General features: G+C 42.6%; 1 protein-coding gene across 3 annotated transcripts in view; it reads right to left on the bottom strand.

The window, feature by feature from the left end:
- The window catches only part of LOC147008626 (protein FAM114A2-like), a 64,425-nt gene that overhangs the window by 1,468 nt on the left and 37,957 nt on the right, over positions 1 to 25,000 (bottom strand). For all 3 annotated transcript variants that reach the window (XM_085864430.1, XM_085864428.1, XM_085864429.1), the window contains 3 exons: positions 844 to 916; positions 506 to 559; positions 1 to 295 (listed from right to left, as the gene is read on the bottom strand). The exon at positions 1 to 295 is cut by the window's left edge and continues 1,468 nt beyond it. In XM_085864430.1, the coding sequence (XP_085720556.1) occupies positions 191 to 295; positions 506 to 559; positions 844 to 916 (232 nt within the window). In that variant the 3' untranslated portion in view covers positions 1 to 190. The remainder of the gene's footprint in view (positions 296 to 505; positions 560 to 843; positions 917 to 25,000) is intronic.

Raw genomic sequence — 25,000 nt, 5'->3', positions numbered from 1 at the left:
GGCAAATTTGTTAAATAAAAAACAAAGAATAGTGTTTTTGTTTTATTGCACAGCATACAATATAACATGATAGATCATTAGAAAGACCAGAAGCTCAAGTTATGAATATAGTGTTTCAGGCAAAAATAAAATTAAAGAAGTTGTGAATCATAAGTAGATTATGGATTAGGGGCTGGGTGCTCGTCAGAGATCAAGTAGGAGCTAATGGTGTGGCGCTATGCTGGAGGTGAGACAACTGCAGGATAGGAAGCAGCAACTGGAAACCATCCTGGATGTACATTGTACTGTTGGAAGCCTGTTGAAGGACAAATGGGACACGGCAGTGTTTAAAAGTGTACAGAATTACAAAGAAAGATGGCAAACACTAGTGAAGGCACAACCCCATCCGATTACCCATGCGATACTGGAATTTGACCACGGACTAAACTTTTCGGGTGTAATTCTATCTCGACCACAGGCATGCAAAAACACAAGGCAAATTATGTTCAGTGTTTTACCAACATACCTCCAAGAATACACTAGTAACAAGTGGATTCAATATTTCAGGCTTCTCTTGGGCCTAGGAAAAGAATGAACAGTTATTCCGTCAATTCAAATCGGACGTCTTGTACAAATGCTGACAATGATGTTTGAAAGGTCTCTCCATGAGCATTATACCAATTGTGTGCATGAAATGGCATCAGCAGAGAAAAAAAACTTATCCACAATCTCAAAAAAGAAGTTTTAATCACTCTGAACTTTCAATGTAACGCTTTCCATAATGCTAAAAGTGATGATGACAAAGTTGTGATAAATGATGAGGCAGTCAATTAGTGCACGAGCAAACAGGACAGTGTTACTTACCCCCACCGTACTCAGACAAGATGCAAACTTCTCGGACTTCACGGACAACTCTTTGCACAGTGCGACTGTCAGCCTGCAAGGCAAAAGCAAGGCCTTCAATACTGAGGAATGAAACATTGTCCAAAAGAATCAAGAAGCACAAGTGATTGGATGTGGCACTCTTTGTAACGTACGAACGAACATACATACATACATACATCAAATTAACATACAGACTGATGACTCGTAGGCAGCACATAAATGGCTACATTGTTAGACCGGCAGGTGCTGTCTGGTTTGGAAGTTATTTTTCTGCAGTCAATCACAACAAAGAAACTTGTATGGCGTTGCAAACTTATCTCGCACATCTTTTTTAAAACCCTGCGTCTGACCCTGACGTGAGTTTGGGCCATGCCCACCTGGTTTCCAGAGCATCAATACTTACCAGGTTTAAGCTAGCATGATCAAATCTCAACCTGACAGACCTGCCATATCAGCAAGCTTTAGTGTTTCAGCTCACGAGAAATACCCGCTAGCACAGGGGATAGTGAGGGAGGTGGTTCAAATGTACTTTTTGCGATGGCTAATCATCCCCTCTGTTTGCAGCAGGGGTCAGTAAACCACTTGCACTGTGGCACGTGTAGAGGTGAAAATCGTAAGACTCCCCCCCCACTTGCGGAGTTTTTTTTTTTTATTAGCTAATTTCGAGTTTTAATTCCAGATAAGGTATTGTCATCGCGCACCATCCATCCATCTCCTATTTCAACTTCTCCGGCCAAACTGCTGGGCCGGCTAAAATTTGGCAGCAACGTTCCCCTCCTAACTGCTAACGGGGATTGCAAAGCTAGTTCCGGTCACGTGACGAAGTAGGTCCAAATGGCCGACTTTGTAAATTTCTTTAAAATTCTTCTTCTCCAGACCCACCAGTCAGAATGATACCAAATTTGGGTTAAAACATTAGGCCAGGGCCCAGGTCAGCTACAAGGTCCAGTGGTACTATTTTTATTTTTGTGGCAATGACCAAACCCTGGTACTACCAATATTGTTGTGGGGCCGGGTCTCGGTGGCGAGCACGACCGCAAGGTGGAGCAGTAGAGTCGGCTCCACCGAACACCCGGAATCTAGATAGTGCTTCTCGGAGAACTCCGAAAGGCACGGGTCCCTTACAGGACCGTGAATCGCCAATAATTCGACCGCATGGGCTAGGGTTAATTGCCAAACTCAATATACCGAAGTACCCACGCAGTCTAACTACCGGGGAACCACACCCTCGGCCGGCTCTGTCCGATCCAAGTCGCAGGTAACGACTCAGATCCGGCGTAGCCGAGCGGAGTTACCAGAGCCATGTCGGACCAAATGAACAATTTACCCTCGCTATCTCTCAATACACAGCATGCTAAGCCAATGAAAGAAAAACAGAAATGAGCCGGTACATTCAACAAAAGGGATATTTATTTATAATAGGGGTGAGGGAACACACAAAGAGCAGTTATCCAAATAAGAAATGTAAATAATGTACAACAAAAGCACTTAACAATTCTACTTGAAGACAGGGCCCAGGGACACACACACGCACACACAAATACCCCAGGAAGAGATGAACCTCGTGGGTCTATCTCGGTCAAGCTGGCCGTGGTACCTGTCCGCTTCGTGCGGCCACACAGACTTCAAAACCACTGGTGGGACTCGAACCCACGACCCGAAGTCCACGGCCCTCGTCCCTGGCTGCTCGGCCGCCGCACTGTTCGGTCACCACCACCGTGAGCCACCACAAAGGATCGTAGACCGCAATCGCCGTGATCCCGCAGAACCCTCGTCGACCACCACTCTGCCGTCGCCATGATCACCCGGTCTCCGTCCTCTCCTCTTTCTTTTTTTCTTCAGGTCCGAACGATTTATTTTTCTCGGCACGCTCGCCTCCCATTGGCTCGTGGGTTGTCAGGCGACTCATGGTGGCCTCCCCTTTGGCCGGGCCGAACACTCCATCTGCTAAGGCGGAACCAGCCTGAGGAGATGGCTTCCCTGATTGGGCAAGGGGTGGTCTGGTGGGAGGGTCAACGACCCCCCTCCCACCGTGCGTGTCTGAGAACCCAGGGGAGCACCCTATTCTCCATCTCACCCCTGTATGTGACACGATGCAATTAGGCGATGGCGGTGATGGTGTCGTTATTATTGTAGTTGTTGCTGATGTAAAAATCCGAACTATAAAATAATTCCGCAGAAAACGTACACTAAAATCCCATTAGACATAGGGGACGGGACCCTAACTAGAAACAAATACTTATCGATATAACTGATCTATAAGGACTGGCTGTTGTGTGCTCATGGCTGCCAGATTCGTAACAATATATTGAAAATTTGGTGGAGATCAGCCCAGCCCTGTTGGTTTGTTTTCTCAATGGTTTTCATATGCACACACACACACCTTATTTAATATAGTAGGATCCTGTGTTGGAAGAATTGTGACATCATCTCCGTACCATCATTGCATTTGTGTTTTAAGCAGCAGCCATATTGGATGACTGCAAAAATTATCAAAAAAAATCATAAAACACCGTTTCTTGGGACAGACATGTTGAAGCAACTGACAACATTTTTTTTTTTCCCTCGGTCACCAAAGGTGTACAGAGATTATGTTTTCACCCCTGTCTGTTACCTGAAAATTGAAGATTTGTAAGTACATTGGTTGGTCTGGTCTGTATGTATGTATGTATGTATGTATGTATGTATGTATGTATGTAAATCGCCAACATGTCACAATTTTACTCCGATCTTCATGAACCTTCACCAACCTGGTAGAGGTTGACAAGCTGAAATCCTATTGTTTGAGGTCAAAAGGTCAAGGTCACAAATTATCATCAATTTTCAACCATTTCACTTGATACATCGACTGTATATAAAACTGAAAAACACGGGTGGACGGTGAAACCCTTGTTGAGGTGACGTTTTGGTCGACCTCTGAGTATGTCTCTTAATTATGTACTGTTTGAACATGTGTTTGACCGTGAGTTCATCTATTAATTATGGATGATTGTAACAACTTTTAGACATGAACATTTTTAGAGCCCTTCCCTTTAAGACACTTTTCAACCATTTTAAACCTTTTACAACCTTTAGACTTTTTAAGACCCTTTAACCCGATAACTGTTTGCCAAAAAAAACCTCAATGCACACCTTCATCGATCGTCTACCACAACTTCATTAGGTGGAGTAACTGGACGTGTTACTTGATGTGACCTGACTTGATACAATGTCACATGTGAGTGACTAAAAGGACACAAATAATTAAAAAAAAAAAAAAAAATCAACAAAGAATTTTGATCGCTGATATTCTAAACAGAAACCAAAACTATACCCTGGTGAACACCACCACCACCACCATCATCATCTCTGGTTTGGCACCGAAAACAACCTTTACCTGGCGACTTGAGCACAAACGGCCCGTACACATACCTCAACAGTCTATCGTCCGTGAAACTGGATGCTTACAAAGCTAATTGCAGATCGATTTTAGTGTTACAAAGCATCGAACACACCACTTTGTCGACTTTGGTTTTCAGAAGACGAAAGCCGTATCGCTTCAGCGAACCACCATTTCACCATGTGACGGCATCACGTATCTTACATAGGACGGTGTATCAATACACGAGAACATTACCAAGTGCATTATTACGAGAGCAGCCTCTCTTGCATCATAATCTCAGATCAAATATTTTGAACAAACTGGGTAGATATAACAATTTAAAGCATAACTAAATCAACTAAATCACAAACATGTAAGTTTGGCCACAACAAAACCTTTACACTCCTTAAACCATGTAGACCCTACAGTCCCGATTATAACCCCAAGTTCCCCAAGACCCAACAGACCCCGTCAGACCTTCCGTCTTAGGGCTTTCTGCAATAGCACTTGATGTTCAAGAATCATTATCAAAAACACCCCCCCCCCCCTTATTGGTAAACCACCTCAATACCAAGCTAAGAGGGTGCAAAATATAATTGACTGATTAATTCCCCCCCCCACCCCGCTTTTTCAAGTTATGCTCATCCTGGTTCGTGACATAGAAAAAATCCCACACGGCAAAGAGAAAACGGTGTCCACGACGAACTATTTCACCACCGTGAAAATCAAATGGGATATTTTTGCAATTTTATTGTTGCCAAACCTCAGCAATTTTTCCAAGGTATCAGATTGAATGTTACAGTTTATTTGTATCTGTGTATAAAATCTCATCAAAATTAGTCAAAGGTCAAGGTCATTGCCATCCAAAACATGTAAATACCTATTGGGTAGCAATTAGAAAATGTATCAATCAGATTTGTTATGCACAACATTCCATCAAGGAAAACACATGACAGGTCCAATTTTACAAATTACCATATTGCTGTTTCCATGGCAACGATTGTTCATTTTGATTTCGAAAGTATTGTGCTATGCACGACATCTTTCTTGGTGTTTGTTTCGTCTGTCTGTCAGCACGACATCTCAAAAAGTTATGGATGGATTCAGACGAAGCTTGGTATCAGGTTGGGTGTGTGACGAGGATGAATTGAACAGATTTTGGTGAAGATCCGAATCAGGATCCGTTAATTTTCTGAGGGATTCTTCACCATTGAGAGATAGGGCCAAAAACGATACATCGCAGGATATCTCAAAACGCTGTAGATGGATTCAGACAAATCAAGGTGGATGAGTTGGGTAGGTGACAAGAACAAGCCGATTCGATTTTGGTTTCGATCCGGGTCCAGATACGGCCCATCAGTGCGATAGAAGACCGAAACCGTTCAGCCTGGCAGAGGTATGCACTCTACCGATGCCATTCTAGTGTTTTTAAGTCTTCCCCTTTTATGCAACATATATATATATATATATATATATATTTTTTTAAACGTTTGTCATTTTACAGTACAAGCGCAAACAGATTCTTACACCAGCAAATCTCTACGCGTCGTCCCATTTGATCCGGATAACTTTCCTTTTACGTGCAATGCATTTGCAAGCATCTTTAAGCCGTGCTCGTTTATCTCTTGCAAGAATAATTTCTGGAAATGCAAGCAAAAAAAAAAAAAAAAAAAAATAAAATAAATCAAAATCTCTTCCACAAGCCTCGATTTCTGTATTTAAAAAAAAAAAATATATATATATATATATATATATATATATATATATATATATATGCAAGGTGGAGAACCCAATTACCTCGTCCAACGACGACAGATAGAGGCTATGTTTTCATCCCTGTTTGTTACTTAGCAAAGAAATTTTTTTATTTTTGACAAGTATGTTGATCACCTCCGTTTGGTCATTTTGTTGGTTTGTCCACTCACCTCCAGCCCAAACTGCTTAACCGATGCGAAATTTTCGGACATTATGGATGGTGGTTCTACATTGAAGTCCCTGCGACGGTCACACATTGAACTTTTGTAAAATTTGGTCAACCAAAAAGGTCTACAAAGGCCAATTTGAGCGAAATATTCTAAAAATCCTCAATTTTTATCCGATTGACTTGGAATTTGAAGAGCATTTGCATATCAACTCGCTGAATTCAACCACCAATTAATTTTACGATCAAAAGGTCAACACAGGCCTGATTTCTAAAACTGATAGGGCCAAGATATACATATGTTGTTCATCTTTCGGCTGCTCCCGTTAGGGGTCGCCACAGCGGATCATCCGTTATGATCCGCATACTTATTTGGCATAGGTTTTACGCCGGATGCCCTTCTTGACGCAACCCTGGTCGCCTCTTACGACACAGGGATAAGGATTGGGTTGCGCCATGATTCCGGGCTGCCCTACACCCTCTCATAGCACGGCCCAGCGCAGAGCTCCCGTCTTCAAGCGATCCTCCAACCCAAGCCTCCGAGTAGCCGGATTACAGGTACACGCCAATACGCCCGGTATGCAAGATATACATATATATATATATATATATATACACATATTATATCTCAAAAATTTGTGGACGAGTTATGACAAAACAAGGTGGATGACTTGGGTAGGTGACAATAACTAGCGGATTAGATTCTGGTTCGGATCCAGCCCATCAGTGGGATACAAAACGTGAATTGGTCCACCTGGCAGAGTTTTGCACTTTACCGAGTGCCATTCTACTTTGTGCCGTTTTGCCAAGTTGTCACTCGACGAGTGATTTTTCATTTTCCTGTGAGCATGATATCTCAAAAAGGTGTGGACGAGTGATAAAACTTTGTGGATGAGTTGCATAGGTGGCAAGAACAAGCGGATTTGATTTTGCTTCTGGTCCAGATCCAGATCCGGCCAATGGGATACAAGATGTAATCTGTTCAGCCTGGCAGATGTGTGCACTCTGCAGATGTGTGCACTCACTCTCGTTTCACCATGCGTCTTAAGAGTACAAACTTCAAAAATAAACCTTTCAGATTAAACAATGCCTGATAACGTCCCTGAAAAACAGCTGCTAACAGAGGGCAGCTGCAGTTACTTCCTGGATCACAAAAATAGATACAACTCTTTAGTGAAAGCAAAATGATATGAAGGTGCCATATATGGTAGTTTTTGCACCGTGAATGAGCAAGCATGACAATAGAATAACTTACCTATCTCTGGGCCCTGTTATTAAAATATAACCCTGTGATAACGTAATGATAATCTCACATAACAGCAACTTCAACCATCCAAGCCATTCGAAATTCAACCGTATGGAACCTCACGAGGAAGTAACACAACGTCAACCATCCATTTGGCAGATTACTGAAAATTACCTCAAGAGGGAAGAGAGAAGCACCGCTCAATTGTTAGATCTAACAGGTAGGACTCTGTCGTCACATTAAATCTCCATGAGATGAGGCAATTGTTAGGGTGTCAGAATATAGCTCGATAAGCAGGCGTTCCATCGAACAGCACAGAACAGCTGCACACAAGCCTTTCATCAGTGTATTTATGGCAATGTGGGTGCAATTAGCGCCGCACACAGAATGGGTACCCAGGAGCCTCAAAAGGTGTAAACAAGATTTGTACAGCGACAAGTGCAGGTGCACGATGCTCATGTCTGGGGGTAAGGTCTGTGGCATTACAGGCTCAGCAACAATAACCACAAAAATCTGAAAACTAGGAAACAAACTAAGAAATGGCACATACGTATTCCCACTTCAAAAATCAAAAACTGGGAGTAGAAATACAAATTTGACACAGAAGGTATTCAATGTTCATATATTTTGCAGGAGACAGACTGAATGAGACAAACAGTATGACATTTAATAATATCTATGTATAAAATAAATTATATAACTTGAGAGAGATAGAGATAGAGATAGATTGGGACCATACTCTGTGCAGAGCTTTGATGCTGCTTTAGCAGTCTCCTTGGCTATTGGGCACAATCCTGGATGGGTCGCCACTCCGACACAGGATACCAGCATTCTCACACTCATTTTGCCGACCTCAGAAGGATGGCAGGTCGAGTTAACCCCACCTGGTATTAATTCAACAGCTGAGCGGGCTTTGAACTCAGGACCCTAGGATCCAAAGCCCACCACCCTAACCATCAAGCCAACACCAGGCATACATAACTGAAGACAATAGAAAAATATCATTTTAGTTGAAAATGCTGTCTGATAAGTTTTTGTAAAGTGGACTTAAAGGTGGTTCAGGTGAGATTGAAAAAAGTAATCCAGAATTAAAAATAAAATTTTCACGAAAGATGCTTCATGGTTATAGGTATGAAAAACAAAATAGAATAAAACAAGTTTGAACAAGAAAAAAAAAAGAAGAATCAGAGATTGCAACCCTCACCAGGACTTGTTTTGTGTAGTGTTTGTGTACTGGTGTGTTACGTAATTAATAACAGACATAACTAGATCTGCCACTTTATAAATGGTGACAGTGATGACCAGGTACCAAGACATCTTGCATTGCTGCAACCCAGCTTTGATCGGACACCTGACCCTGACCCCATGACATTGTTTTATGATTATTCATTTGAATTCAGAATGGGTTTAAAATAGAATTCAAATCAAATGGAAGACCAAATCGGTCCAGTGTGCATTGGAGTCATCCAGAAGGAACCCAAACAAGTAAAAAGTAAAGATGAGATCATCAGGGGGAACCTGGATCGGATTCACATTTCAGCTGCTACTCCTCTACCCTCAAACCCATCCAGGCACAACCATGTGAGCCTTATCTGAAAAAAAAATATCAAAACGAACCCAGATTTAAAAAAAATCATTCATTCATTATGTGTGTGCCAAGTTTGAACAAGATCGGTGAATGCATGTCCGAGAAATGGTAGAGGACGTGTTCAACATCAGGTTTTCACAACTAAAATGGCCACCAGTCGAAGCCATCTTTGATCGTATCCAGAAAACAAAATGATGTGTGTGCTCATATGTACTTATTATATACACCATCATGCATTGTCTTTTTGCCAAGTTTGAACAAAATCAGTCAATACATGTCTGAGATATGGCTGTGGACGGTCGGGGACACACACACACACACACACACACACCCCAATCCATAAGCCCCCATTTCAGACCAAATCTATAGCGGGGGCTAAAAAGACCCCATTTACACTTAAAGGGAAACTCGCTGTGGGAATTTTCTCAAAGATGTTTTTTCCTGCCCTTAGCAACCCCAACCCATGTCTTGGTATGACTGGGACCCTGGGAATCCTGGCCCCACTGAGTACATGTCTTCACAGACAAAAAGCTGGGTGGAGCTTCCAGTGTATTCCCATCAGACTTATTACCCTCGCTGGAGGAGAGGGTCCATTTGTTTGTTTTCTGGGTCCATTTGTTTGTTTGTTCACATAGAAGCAGCGAGTAGTGTGTATGGAATTGCATTTGAATCTTTAAGAACCCAAAGACCCTTTAAGACCCCAAAAACCCTCTGAGGACATGCCTTGCTAGAGACACTGAAGACCCTTTAAGACCCTTTAGACCCCGAAAACCTTTTAGACCCCTCAAACCATTTAAGACATCCCCCCAAGATCCCTAATATCCTTTCAGACCCCAAACACCCTATAAGACCACTAAGACGCGAAAGAACCCGAACACCCTCTAGAACCACAAACTTACCTTTAAAGACCCTGAATATCCTTAATAGCCTTTAAGACCTTTTTGAGAAACCTAAGACACCACAGACCCAGTTACACCCTTTTGAACCCTGAAGACCCTGAGACTCCTTTCCACACCTTCCAGACCTTTTAATACCCTAAGAAGAACCTGCTTTTGACCTTGAGACCCTTGAGACTTTAAATTACACCCTTTAAACCCCTTTGACTTTTTCAACCCTTTCCACCTTTCAACCTTTAGACCATTACACATTTACAATGAGACCATTTAGACCTTTCATTTGCAATGAACCACCTTTCATTTAGTACTTCCTTCCATTCATTTGCCGCTTTCTAAGAATACATACCACACTAAAGCAAGGGTCTGCAATCTCAGATTGCATACTTTCGTGTTCTACTCTGCATCATGATTGATGCATCTTTGTAAAGAGCATGGAATGGCCTGCATTTGAAAGATAGTAAACTGGCCAGGAAAAGAATGATGAATTGCTAGCAGTTTAGGACAAAGAGAACACAGACTGAGATTGGAAGCATTCACGACATATGCCAGAATTTACGGCAAATTTGCAGATCTGTGAAGAAAGGATGTGAAGGCATATCTCGAAAGGAGGCTGAGTCCCGAGGTCTGCGACTTGCCCACTGCCCAGATTTGGATAACCCAATTACTAGCCTTGCTGCTCCTGCTTTCCCGTCCCTCATTCACTCCCGCATGCCCACACACATTTTTTCCAGAATCGCACACCTGGTTAACCCCTCCCCAATTCTAAGCTGAACACTCACATCCATCCACTGCATTCTCTCATCCCGATGTAACCAAATCCATGTGTCTGTTGTCTTGTGCCCCTCCCTCGAGTCGTTCAAAAGTTGTGCCCACATAATCACATCATTCTTTCGCCCGCATCCATCCCTATTGTCTTCTATTCTTGCTGATCCACCACCCACCTACTTACAGCCACTTATCCTCTCATGTGCGATGTCTTTGTATCCCTGCTACTTTGATCCTCTCAGTCTATGAACCCTGCTGTCCTATGTAATTCAGAGCATACGTGAGCCCTAGATTGCTGTACAAATAAATTAAATAACAACAAAAGAATCCACAAGGAACAAGCATTTAAATTAAGCAGTGCAAAAAGTGCAGTAGTTCCCAATAAAGATGAATCGTTTGAGCACTTGGGTAATAAATTTACACAACTGCAAAGGAAATCATTCTTTCAGCCAATATGATGATTTGCAAGTATGTTGTTGGCTTGTTTGTCTGAACACAATATCTGAAAAAAAGTTATGGATGGATTTGGACGAAATGTTGCGGACAGGTTGGGTGTGTGAGAAGGATGAATCGATTTGATTTTGGTAAAAATCCTGATCTGGATACTAGAGTTTTTTTTTTAAAGTGATTTTTCACCATCGAGAGATGGGGCCAAAAACGATAAGTGGCGTGACATCTCAAAACTTGGTGGATGGGTTGGGTAGATGATAAGAACAAGCAGATTCCATTTTGGTTCAGGTCCGGCTGCACATCCGGCCTATCAGTGTTCACTATAAAACGTAAACTGTTCAGCTTGGCGGAGGTATGCACTCCTCCCGAGTGCCGTTTTTGTTGCAAGTGCTTCTACTTCCCACTCTACCATAAAGTTGATCATCACCTGCTTGATAGATCTCAATGTGCCCATGTGATTTCAGAATTGTATTGCTGAATTTTTGTGAAATGTTGCATTTTGTGTATTTGTTTAGTTAATTAGGAGTTTAAGGTAATTCGGGGGGGGGGGAAAAAAGTGTGCAAATTGTGCATCAATTAGATGTTATCTCAACATCACCTAAATTTCAACACCAGATATAGGAACATACAAATTAAGGTTATACAATGGTGGAACAGTGACATTGACATTGCACCAAACAAGCATCAGAGAGGTGTCAAACAGGGGAGAGATAAATCCCCCCAAAATTGTTCCCAACTTGCCTCGTCTGATTGTTCTGAAAGCTACACTGCATGTGTCCAAAAGTATGTGGACACCCGCTCGTCCAACATCTCATTCCAAAATCATGGGCATTAATGTGGAGTTGGTCCTGCCTTTTGCTGCTATAACAGCCTCCACTCTTCTGTGAAGGCTTTCCACCTAGATGTTGGAACATTACTGTGGCGATTTGCTCACACAAGCATTGAGTGAGGTCGGGTACAGATGTTGGGCGATAAGGTCTGGCTCACAGTCGGCGTTCCAGTTCATCCCAAACGTGTTTGATGGGGTTGAGCTCAGGACTCTGTGCAGGCCAGTCAAGATTCTTCCACACCGATCTTGACAAACCATTTTCTGTATGGACCTCGGCTTTTGTGCATAGAGGCATTATCATGCTGAAACGGGAAAGGGCCTTCCCCAAACTGTTGCCACAAACTTTGAAGCACAGAATCGTCTAGAATGGCATTGTATGCAGTCGTGTTATGATTTCCCTTCCACTGGAACTCATGGGCAGAGCCAGAACCATGAAAAACAGCTCCAGACAATTATTCCTCCTCCACCATATAAGTTGGCCACGATGCATTCAGGCAGGTAGCGTTCTCCTGACATCCGCCAAACCCAGATTCGTCTGTCAGCCTGCTAAATGGTGAAGCTACATTCATCACTCCAGAGGAAACGCGTTTCCACTGCTCCAGAGTCCAATGGTGGTGAGCTTTACAACACTTGCTCAGCCCGACGCTTGGTGGATGTGCATGGTGATTTTAAGCTTGTGTGGCTGCTCAGCCATGGGAAAACCCATTTCATGAAGCTCTTGATGAACAGTGCTTGTGCTGATGTTTCTTTGCTGTCTGTTTGGAATCTGGTATGAGTGTTGCAACTGACGACAGACGATTTTTCCACGCTATGCGCTTCAGCACTCAGTGATCCCGTTCTGCGAGCTTGTGTGGTGTTACCACTTCGCGGCTGAGCTGCTGTTGCTTCTTGACATTTCCACTTCACAATAACAGCACTTGCAGTTGACCGGGGCAGCTCCAGCAGGGCAAAAATTTGATGAACTGACTTGTTGGAAAGGTGTCATCGTACGACAGTGCCACGTTGAAAGTCACCGAGCTCTTCAGTACGGCCCATTCTACTGCCAATATTTGTCTGAGATTGCATGGCTGTGTGCTTGATTTTATATACCTGTCAGCAATGGGTGTGGCTGAAATAGCCGAGATACACTCATTAAAAGGGGTCAATCCCGAATACTTTTGGCCATGTAGTGTATATTTGGGGGTTGGAGGAAGAGTGATAAATATTGATGGAGAAAGACAAAGCCATCTTTGATTCACAGATCACTATTAGTTTTGAACAACGCCTTAAATAACTTGAAATCATGACGAAAGAGGTTCAATTTGGAGAGTTAAACGATTGGGATAAAAAAACAAAAGGAGATGAAAAAAGAAAAAATAATGTTCAACGACGATGCAATAAAGGTCAGGATTCAAATTGATCATTGAAAAATGTATGACACCAGCATTTTTTATTAAAGAAAATTTAAGACATTCGCTGATCGTCCAGGAGCCTAGAAGATTTATTCAGAGTGAAAAGCACCGGAACGTTTGACATCATGGGCTGATGGGGTTCATCCACTGACATCACAAAAATGCATTTGCTGCCGGGTCTGGCCCATGGCTTTCCCACCGAAATCACTCAATTAGTGACGCCATTACCGAAAAACCTAATTTCCTCAATATCCTAGCAAAGTATGCCATGATAATATCATGAATAAGGTTGTCCATTCCTCCGTTTTCATGGTCAAACATTACCCTGATGCTATACATATTGCTAGAAAATGCTTTATAATTTACCACGTAAATGCATGGTTCATCCACTAAATAGAGAATAACGCCATTACCGAAACCTCACTATCTGAAAAACTTAGCGTGATATCACAAATAATAAGGTGTCCTATCCCGATATTTTTATGTGGTCAATTATTACCTTGACACCTGTGTTATTACTGGGAAATGTTGTAGTTTACCATGTAAATGTGTAGCCCACCACGCTCATTAAAGCGATGCACATTACCAGAACAACGATATATGGAAAACTTGCAAATGTGCAGTTCACATAATTAACTTGATGTCCCTCTTGGCATTACAAGTCTTCTCTATCACTTTCATCACTCTCCTCACTCCAAACATTAATCTGACTCTTCCTCATCTACTGAATTATCTTCCATGCTATCCCCATCATCCTCATGTGGACCTGTGAGGGGATTCTAGAACTGAACTTCCTGGATACCAGTCTGGTTCAAAAGCAGTTTTGAGACAATTTCCATCCATAGTCCTGTCCAGACTCGCCCCACCAGTTGGATCTGTCTGAGTCAGCTCTCTTCCAGATTCTTGCCACATAGTGCACCCTTTTCCATATCATTACCAAAGTCTCTTGGCGCACAGGGGAAAGAGAGGCACAGTTTATCTTTATTCTGTCAAGGGGCTCCTTTTCATCCACCACTACCCATTCGCATGAACGCCTTTGTATCTGGCTTCATTAATGTCAGAGGTTTTGAAGCCATACAGCATGCAGACAAAGGATGTAACAGCTTGGACGTCTACCTCCTCAGCTGTTAGAGATCACTGAAATGCCATCACATGAGCTGCATCTGACTCCATCCGCTGGAAGGAGCTTCACTTTACTGCCCTTTCTGCTAGAAACACTGATGTGAGAAATCACAACCAGTTGAGGCATGAAGGGCCGATTAGTTGCTTCAGTGATACCAGATCTGGTTCTTCTCAAGAATGTCAGCTAAGTTTAGTGACATCAATGTACCTTTCGGTGATTGCCAAGATCCATAGTCCATGATGATGTTGATCCCTTCCGACCTTCCAGAAAGCCCAAGCAGAATGATGAAGACGTCCGTATCAATGGACCTTACTAGTGGAAATGTTGTTTGCGTGAAAGGCAATGGAGGTGCGTCAAGCTTCTATCATGTCGAGCATTGGAGTTGATTCGGCTCCACTCTATTTGCAGCACATCATCCTCATTGTTCTTCATCTCCATACACACACCACCATGTGAAACATACAGTATTTTTCTTCCAAGGAATTGAACCATTTTGGAGCTTCTTCCATTACAAACCGGGCAAACTCTTCCTTGAATGATCCACTTTTGAGTAAATCTGTGCCACTCTGAGCGCTGAGCCTGATCCAGGTCCAGTAATGATGAATGATTGAGTAGTTGAACGACGCTTGGGTTTCGCCTCGGTTATCTTTGATTGATGGTGACTGGTGCTTGTCAAGCACTAAATGGATTTGCTCCCCCACGATACAAACATACTTTTGCCAAAAGATCCTTTGCCATGGTGGCATATGTGGACTTGCTACCTGTGCTGCAGCACGGTTTTCATGGAGGATAATACAACCATCAATCACTTTCTACGGCTGTTATTGGGGGAAGACTATTGTCATCGAGAAACACTTCCGATCTGCTTTCAAAGTTTATTTTGTGAGAGATGCACTTGTCTGTCTTCAGGGCACGTTTCTTTTCTCCTCTTTCTTTGCAGAATTATACAAACGGGGGCATCATTTGCCATGATCTGTGAAAATAACAAAAAGGGACAGGAGTCCAATTAAATGCATTATTTGCCACATTGTAACCAAAAGACAGAGATGGTACGACTCCAGTAAGCAACTTTCAGGGTTGAACTCAACATTTTCAAGCCTAAGAGTTGGCATTGTAATATTTCACCATAAAAACATGGAGTAATAGACACCTTATTTGTGATAGATATTATCATGCCAGTGTTTTTCAGATATTAATGAAAATGGGTTTTTCCACCCAATGGTGTTGCTTTAACTGAGTGGAGTGAGCAGAAACATTTACACGATGAAACTACTACATTTTCTAGCAATCAGTGTCGGGCATCAGTGTAATGATTGACCATGAGAAACATAGGTGCAGACTTACCTTATTCGTTATATTATCATGCATATTTTTTCCAGATATTGAGCAAAATAGGTTTATCGGTAATAGCGTCACTAATTGAGTGATTTCGGCAATGCATTTTTTGTGATGTGTCGGTGGATGACCCCATCAGCCCATGAGGTCAAACGTTTACGGCGCTTTTCACTTGAATAAACAGCCTTCTGGGCTCCTACGGACTATGAAGACAACTCCTCCAAATGGATGGGGATGACTTTGAAGTGAAGTGAAGTGGTGTAATAGGAACAGGATGGGCAGCATTTGGAAAATGAAAATGGCATGGAAAAAGCAAATTACCATTGTGTCTGAAAAAAAAGGAAACTTGAGAATACAACTTTCAAAATTATGTAATCCACCCCAGAATACACGGCGCGCATGTGCAGAAACCCCGAGCAACAGCGGCCATCCAGGTGCAGGGAATGTACATCATGTACTTGCCAGATAAGGATTGTGACCTAAAATGGCTCATAAAGCTTCTAAAAGAAGCCAAAAAATACCTGGAAAAGTACCTGAAGATAAAAGGGGCATGCTCCATCTCCCGCACAACAAAAGATTTGGAGAACTTTCTAATCAAGTTTTCCAAAAAGTACTTTAACATATCATCTGTGCAACCCGTAATGCAAAAACGACCGACGATGTGGGCCTGTGCAAGGTCGAGTTCTCCCCAACCTGCCCAATCATCCTGTTCGCAAGTTTACTCTAAACCTTGCGGGATCACCTCATGGGAACATGGCAGGCTTGGCAATTTATTTTTAATGGACATCTGCAATCGAAAGACAATGCAGTCAGTACAACAACATTCAGGCAGGATTTCTCAAAGGGAGAGACCATATCTCATTTCAGTGGTTTCTCAACACCGATGGAAAGGTCATATTTGTGGCTTGTCAAAGCACAGTGTAAGTTTTTAAAATGATCCACACAGATTTCCTCCAAGCTCTGTCAAGCTGGATGTGGAGCGTCGGTGAACAGCTTAATTTTCGGATTCACGTCTGCGCTATGGGTGGGCCACTCAAGGACTTTCATGTTCTTGTTCTGGAAGCAATTCCAGTGTTGCTTTGGCTGCTTATGCTTGAGGTCGTTTGTCCTGTTGGAACATAAATCTTTGCTTCAGTCTTGGGTCTTTTGCACTCTGAAGCAGGTTCTCAAGATTTGCCTATATTTCGCTGCACTCATTCCCTCTATCATCATGTTCCCTCTATCCTTACAAGTCTCCCAGTCCCTGTCACTGAGAAAGGCATCCCCATTGCATGATTCTGCCACCACCATGCTTCACAGGCCCAGGGATGGTGTTAGATGAAGTGATGAGCTGTGCTCCAATTTCCACCAGACATGGCACTTCACACATTATTTGGGGCTTATACAAGAGCAAATACCACCAGAATATTTACAGGGAAGGGAACAGATAAGAGACATTTGGAGATCTTTGGAAGGGGAGAGGGATGGGGCAGGGTGCATGGGGTCAATGCTCAAGATGGATATTACAGGCCAAAGTGTTCAATTTTCATCTCATCAGACCACAGACTTTTTTTGCCTCTCAATCTCTGTCTTTTCACATGCCTTTTTGTGAAACTCCAGGCATGCTGTCATGTAGTGTTACATTTCTCAAGAGTGAATTCTGTCCAGCCACTCTCCACATGTAATGCCTATATTTGTGAAGTGCTGCAGAGACTGTTGTCCTTACAGCAGCGAGGTTTCTCCCATCTATGTAGTTCCTGTCAGTGGTCATTGGGTTCTTGATCACCTCCCTGACCAAAGTCCTTCTTGCCTGGTTACTGTTTTGGTTTGGACAGCCAGCTCTGAGGAAGAGTCTGGAGAGTTTCATATTCTTTCCATTTCTCCATTTCCTAATGATGGAGCTCACTGTGTGCTCTTGGGAACTTTCAACACTCTATAAATTGTTTTATACCCTTCCCCAGATCTATCCCCTCCCCTCACAATTCTATCTCGGAGTTCTGTGGACTTCATGGTCGAGTTTCTGCTCTGACATGCACAGTCAACTGTGGGACCTTGTCTAGAAAGGTGTTTCTTTCTAAATCATGTCCAAATCAATTGACAGATTGGCCACAGAGTGGACTCCACTCAAGTTGCTGAGGCATCTCAAGGATGATCAAAGGAAATTGGATGTGCCTGAGCTCAAGTTGGAGTGTCGTGGCAAAGGGGTTTGAACACTTATTCTACGCTTAAAGACATCTCAGCTTTTCATTTGAAATTAATTTGCAAAAATTTCTAAAAACATATGTTTTTTCACTTTGTCATTATGGGATATTTTGCATAGATTGGTGAGAAAAATGTTCTAATTTAATCGATTTTAAATTCAGGCTGTAACACAACAAAATGTGACAAAGGTTGAGGGTGTGAGCCACACTCTCTGAAGGCAATGTAGATTTTTTTGTTGTTTGGTTCTGGGGCCACAAGATAAACAAGAATGGAACTCAGTCAAGTGCGTACCTCTGTTAGTACGAATAGTTTACATTTTTTTATTCCACCGATAGGCCGGATCCTACATCCGTACCTTCACCAATATCAGAAAGCAGCTTGATCATGTCATTGAACCAATGCATCCAGCTAATTGCGCCTGAATCCGTCTACAACGTTTCAAGATATCGTGCTATGCAGTGTATCCCGTTTTTGGCCCTATCTCTCAATGGTGAAGCATCACTTAAATACTGTTATCCAGATCTGAATCGCTATCGTCACCAAAATTTAATCCAATTCATCCTTGTGACACACCCAACCTGTCCACCAAGTTGTGTCTCAATCCATCTATAGCTTTTTGAGATATCCTGCACACAGACAAACAGATAAAACATGGGCGAAAACATCCACCTTCGTTGGCGGGAAAGTAATTATCCGAGATTTTTGCAACTACAGTGAGTGCCCCCAGAATCCGAAGTTTAATTCGTTCCAAGAGGCTGTTCGGATTCCAAAAAGTTTGGATTCCAAAACTATTTTCCCAATAAGAAATAATGGAAAGTGAATTAATCCGTTCCTGGATTTCCTAAGAAAACCCACTTTCAAGACACTTTCAACTGAAATTACCAATGTTTAATGTAAAATAAGATGAGTAAATGACCTTTTCTGGGTCATGAATCTTTTTCAAGCCTGGGGGATGAGCAGGAGCGTTGTCGCTTCTTTCCATCAAGTCTGGATGCAGCTCCGGCCTATCAGTGGCTATTGCCAGGATCCAAAACGTAAACTGTTCAGCTTGGTGGCCAGGTATGTAATTAACCATGAAGCACCAAATGGTGTTTTACATCCCAGTACACTCTGTGGAGACACAAACGTGCTGTTTTTCACCGTATGGTTCCATGGGAGAGAATCAAGAGGTGAAGCTTGATTGGGTGATGAAGCATGTAGATGTCACTACTGCATGCTCGCGAAAAAAACGTTGAGTTCGTTAAAGCCAATTCGTCAGAGGGTTCATTGAATGAGTTCGCTTCACGACGCGTTTTCGCGCTTTTATCGCTTTTTATCGCTTCTTGATTTTCCAGGAATCCTACACACGGTCTGAATTTTCAGCAGCTCAAACATGTTGGCGAGATCAGACACACACTGTACCGCTCTCATGCTTAGCGATAAGTTCTTTCTTCAACTCTATTGTCGTTCTCACGGACTTCCTCTTATTCCTATTTGCTTCCACTGCTCTTCTTGGGTGCCATGGTGAGATGCACAAGAGTGATAATTGAAAAAAAAATGCACAAATCAAGGTGAAAACACGAGGTAAAGTAGCGATCGACACACGAGAGATGCTTTCACAAATACTTCCACGACGCAGACTGAATGAACAAAGCGCAAAGATGTGGGTCGAACAGGCGGGGGAGACGCACGTGAACAAACATGAACAGCCACATTGTGTTCGGTTTTAAAGGGCAAAATTTTCTAGAAAAAATTATTCGGATTCCAATTTGTTCAAACAATGGGACGTTCAGATTCTGAGGAGGCACCACGGTATTGCTAAAAGGTGTGTGTGTGTGTGTGTGTGTGTGTGTGTGTGTGTGTGTGTGTGTGTGTGTGTGTGTGTGTGTGTGTGTGTGTGTGTGTGTGTGTGTGTGTGTGTGTGTGTGTGTGTGTGTGTGTGTGTGTGATATCTACAGCTGCCACTCACTTGTACGAACTGGAATTGGGATGAACTCGACGCTCCTCATCCCACGAACATTTCTCATATTTTCGTGAGTGCGATTTGCATTTACCGCCACAGAACAATTATGTTTACCATTTTGCATAATTGCCTCTCTTTCATCGAACTCTAAATGCTGAAAATTACATTAAAAAGACCTACCATTTCAGCCATGACAGATTTTGCACCATCAATGGAAGCTTAAAAATGCCTGAGTGAGCAGAACAGTCAATGAAGAAGCGAGCACAGCGCATGCGCAAAGAGCCTCGTTAGCATTCAAACATCATTTTCAAAGCCCTGTATTAGTGCGTGTTCTCCCAGCAATGGCATATGACAGTGAAAGTCTCCAACTGAGAGAGGGCTACTCGGTAGAGCACATACCTCCCCCACGTCAATACCTGATCCGTGAGAACATGTCGGGCCCAATTCATTTTTAAAATATCATGCACCCAATGTACAGTACTATATCCTTTTCGGCCCTTTCCCTCAGAAAGTGGTGAAGAATCACTTTAAAAATTAAATAATTCTCATATCCATTTTCACATTCGGATCTTCACCAAAACTGAATCAATTCGTCATTGCCAGACACCCAACCTGTCCACCAAGTTTCATCGGAATCTGTCCACAACTTTTTTGAGATATCGTGCTATATATCGGTTTAGCCATATCTCTCAACATTGAAGAATCACTTAAAAATTATCAGATCCGGATTCTGATTCTGATAGTCACCAAAAGATGAATCAATTCTTCCCTTGTCACACACCCCAATATGTCCACCAAGTTTTATCCGAATACATCAACAACTTTTTGAGATATAGTGCTATATATATCATTTTTGGCCCTATCTCTGAATGGTGAAGAATCACTTTAGAAGCACTTAGTAGCCGGATCCGGATTTGGATATTCACCAAAATCTAATCAGTTCGTCCTTTTCAAAACACTGAAACTGTTCACAAAATTATCCGGATCCGTCCACAACTTTTTAAGATATCCCGCACACAAACAAACACACGAACAAACAAAGAGAGAGACAGACAGAGACAGAAATGGGTGAAAACATAACTTCCTTCACCTTCGGTGGCGGAGGTAACAAAGCAGATGCAACAGAAATGGAACACCATGCAAAGAGCCATGGAAAGATAGTTTTGTCTTGACATAGCCAAAAGGAAAGAGGAGAAAATAATGGAGACAGAAAACAAAATTCCTTCACATTCTGGCCACAATTAAATTTTTAAAACAAGATATGGAACTGGAATGGCACATAGCAAGAAGAAAACGCAGGCAACCGCTGGAAAACAACAAATGGACACCCAGAGATAATGCTCTGACAAGCAGAGGTAGACCAAAGATTACATCGAGATGAAATTGAAAAATTGTGGTACGCAGTCTGGATTTCACTAGTATTTGGTTATATAGGTGCTCGAGGTGCTGAATGAGGAGTCGGGGCCGCTGGGATTATATAAGGTTTCCTGGGTCAAAACTAAGATCCAGAGGAAGAAACTTTCAATGACATCTTGGATGCTGCTGTCCTGTCTGTGCCTGTTTGTGGTGAGCATGTTGAGGTCGTGGAGAGATTCAGATTGCAGCCTTGGCAGTGATATTCATGTCTCTGCTGGCTGTGAGTCAGAGGTCAATAGATGTCTGGGTCGGGCCTGGAGAGTCATGGATTCACTGGATAATGGAATGTGGTGCTGCCGGTACCTGTGTGTGGGAGGACGAAAGTCCGAGTCTTCAGGTCCTTGGTGCTTCCAGTCTTGGCTCTATGGATGCTGAGAGCTTGGACTCTGACCCTGACCAAGGATCTGAGATGGAGACTTAATTCCTTTGGTACCAGGTCTCTTCGGAGAATCCTTGGCTATCGCTGGCTGGACTTTGTGTCCAACGAGCGGTTGCTTTGAAAGAAACTCAAATGAGATTTGTTACCTGCATAGTCCATGAGCATCAGCTGCGGCTGTATGAACATGTGGCTCATTTTCCTGACGCTGATCCTGCTCACCAGATTCTCTCAGCGAGGAGTCTCGTGAGTGGAGGAGGCCAATGGGCCGACCACATGTGCCTCGTGGTTGCAGCAGGCTGATCAGCATCACAAGGAGATAGGGGATGGGCAAGGCATCTGCTGCTGGGGGATGGCCAGATGGAGGCCCCTGGAGTACCGGCGGAAAGTGGACGCAGCGATGCGCTGCTCTGAGGCGCATGCTCCCATACCTGACCTGACCTGAGTTATATAGCTTGTTTACTCCAACCACTTGGAATTCAGGCTGAGAATTCAATGAGCTCCCTGACTGAGGGTGTGGTTATCACAGTTTGGTTCTCTGAGTACACCCTAATGGATGGTCATGAAACCCGATCATGCACAATGCAGAAGATGCATATCCCACTATATTAAATCAGGTGTGTGTGTGTGTGTGTGTGTATGTGTGTGTGTGTGTGTGTGTGTGTGTGTGTGTGTGTGTGTGTGTGTGTGTGTGTGTGTGTGTGTGTGTGTGTGTGTGTGTGTGTGTGTGTGTGTGTGTGTGTGTGTGTGTCTGAAAAAATCACAGGAAAAAACCCCTCAAAAAAACCAAGGCTGGGCCGAGCTTCACCAAATTTTGCATACATGTTGAGTGGATCCTGAGGGTCAAAGCCATGAGCAGAAAAAAAAAAAAAATTGCACCTGTACAGGTGTCAGAGTTAAAGGTCCCATGACACTCAAACTTTCTGGTTATCTTATATATTATTTCCGAGTTTGTGGTTTCGTGTCGCGCTATGCTTCGACTTTGTTCTGCGCTCGAGTAACGTGATATTCGACTTACATTGTCTCAAAGACCATATGAGGTGCATGGTACAAAAAAGTAAATAAAATGGTTCTGAAACGGTGAAATCGTATTCCACTTACTGCATTAAAAAGTAAAAATTACTACTGATACTCTGCATCAGTTCCTTTCTCAAACACACCCCACCCCAACATGTCGCGCAGAGCACGGGTTATGTTAGTTTATATATTAACTTGACCTTCCGAGTGGAGAAATCACCACATGTTTCTTTTTTAAAATAAAAAATGGGATAATTAGACCAATATTTCGAACATTTCTGGTGCTTTTCACAACTTGCTATGCCCCGCCCCTTAAAAAGTTGGCCAGTAAAAGCGAACCGCAGCCTTCACATCATCTGCAGAAACTCGCACAGAGTGAATTGACTCGAGATGTCGCGCGGCGTATAAAGTACGTACAAATGCATTGTGCACATGTGTTTGCTATCTTACTGATCGTATAAATTCCTGTGATTGTTTCGCGGAAAATAAATTCTGCTTCTGAGCCGTGTATGCACAACAATCACGAGGCAATTATTTATCCCTTTACTACCTTGTCGTAGTAAATTGTACAAATCCAATACATGTATGCACAATAAAGGACTATACCATGTCCCCAAAATATTAAATGTGACTGTTGAACCTTTCCATTAAAAAGAAACTTACCCAGGGACATACAAGTTAAATACTAAAGATTAATGTTGCATCATTTCAAGGCGCAAGGAGATAATTTTAAAATCAAACGATGTGAAAAACCTGCACTTACATTTTGCAGCTTATTGAATTCTTCGTTGAAACCAGCCTGCTGGGATAGGTACGATTCCACATACATGCAAGCCAGGTATGGCTGCACTCGACATACATGGGTTTATTCTAAAGGGAAGGTACTGCTTCCATTGGCTTGCTATTCATTAGCTTGTTAGCCAAAATGCTGTAATAAATGACCAGGGAAAAATATGATGGCACAACGATGAAAGACAAATTTATCTGTTCTATTACATGGCCTCATAGCCTTGGGACTCTTATGCATTGACTTATACATTGTGTGCATGCTAAGACAAGTTACTTGCCAACTCTAGAGTCCTCGACTAGTCCAATAAATCCGTCTACGTCCGTCCGACTCGTCCGATAAATCTGACGTGCTGTAGCTTTCTTTTATTATTCTCTTTTCTTCATCGTTTTCAACTGGTGCCTCATGACGACAGTAGTAATAAAATAAATAAAAATTACCCCCGTGTGGGGGTGACGGTCATCTCTATAGCTACCAGAAGTTCTCAATGTTCAGTTATGACCGAAGGCGACTGCGCATCTCGACTACATTTCGGGTTTTGAAACTTTTGCACCTTCGGTAGAAAATGTATAAATATACAAGGTCAGCTGCTATGCAATGACACCATTCACTGCTTTTACCATACCCAGTAGAGAATATATAGCCTCCTGAAGGTAGGGCAGTTTTATACTTCTATTAAGTCACGTGTGGCGAAAACGAAAGCGAAATTCGAAAATCCCGTCCTGACCAAATTTAGATATTGTCCAGCACATTCATCTGCCACAATCAAATTCAAGATCGCTTGAGAAATGTAGGAGAATAGAATATGAAAATCATCATTTTCACATTTTTTGCCAACCTTGAAGTCAAGTGACACCGAAAACGAAAATGAATATCGAAAATCCAGCCTGACCAAATTTAGATATTGTCCCATAGATTCATATGCTACAATCAAATTCAAGATCGCTTGAGAAATGGCGGAGGAGATAGAAGATTTGAAAATCGTCATTTTCGCAACTTCAAAGGCCTGCGTGACCTTGACCTTCGATGACAACGAAAGTCATACCATCGTGTACGTCTCATCGACCTTTATCAGGATCACTAATGACAAGATCTCCCGCTTCAACTGCATTGTGAACGAACGGATCGAAGGACATCGACACCCACATAATTAGGTCATGCTCGAAGAGATGACCTAAAAATGCAACAGAACGTCAGATTTATCTGACTACTCGGGACAATTGTGTCGCAAGGGGTGTTCTGCACACAAGTTTTCATCGTATCCGGACAGCGAGATTGCTTCGTTTTATGTGCAGAGAGACACGGCCGATAACATGCGCTGGCCTTAAGATTCATTGGCAGTGGTGCAACATGTCTGCTGAGCTGCGCTGGTCACGTCACCTCACTAAAATATTTCTGATAGAGCAGTATGCAAGTCGAATTTAAATTATTGAATGACGAATAGGATTTAAGTCGAACCAGTTGTTATTGCCAAGTCTTCCTTCGATGCCCTCCCGATCATCATGAACTCCG

This window comes from Eptatretus burgeri, chromosome 18 (assembly GCF_056783735.1).
Source record: "Eptatretus burgeri isolate ZD-2024b chromosome 18, Ebu_testis_v1, whole genome shotgun sequence".
NCBI classification, from domain to species: domain Eukaryota; kingdom Metazoa; phylum Chordata; class Myxini; order Myxiniformes; family Myxinidae; genus Eptatretus; species Eptatretus burgeri.
This window is presented reverse-complemented; position numbering and strand designations above follow the sequence as displayed.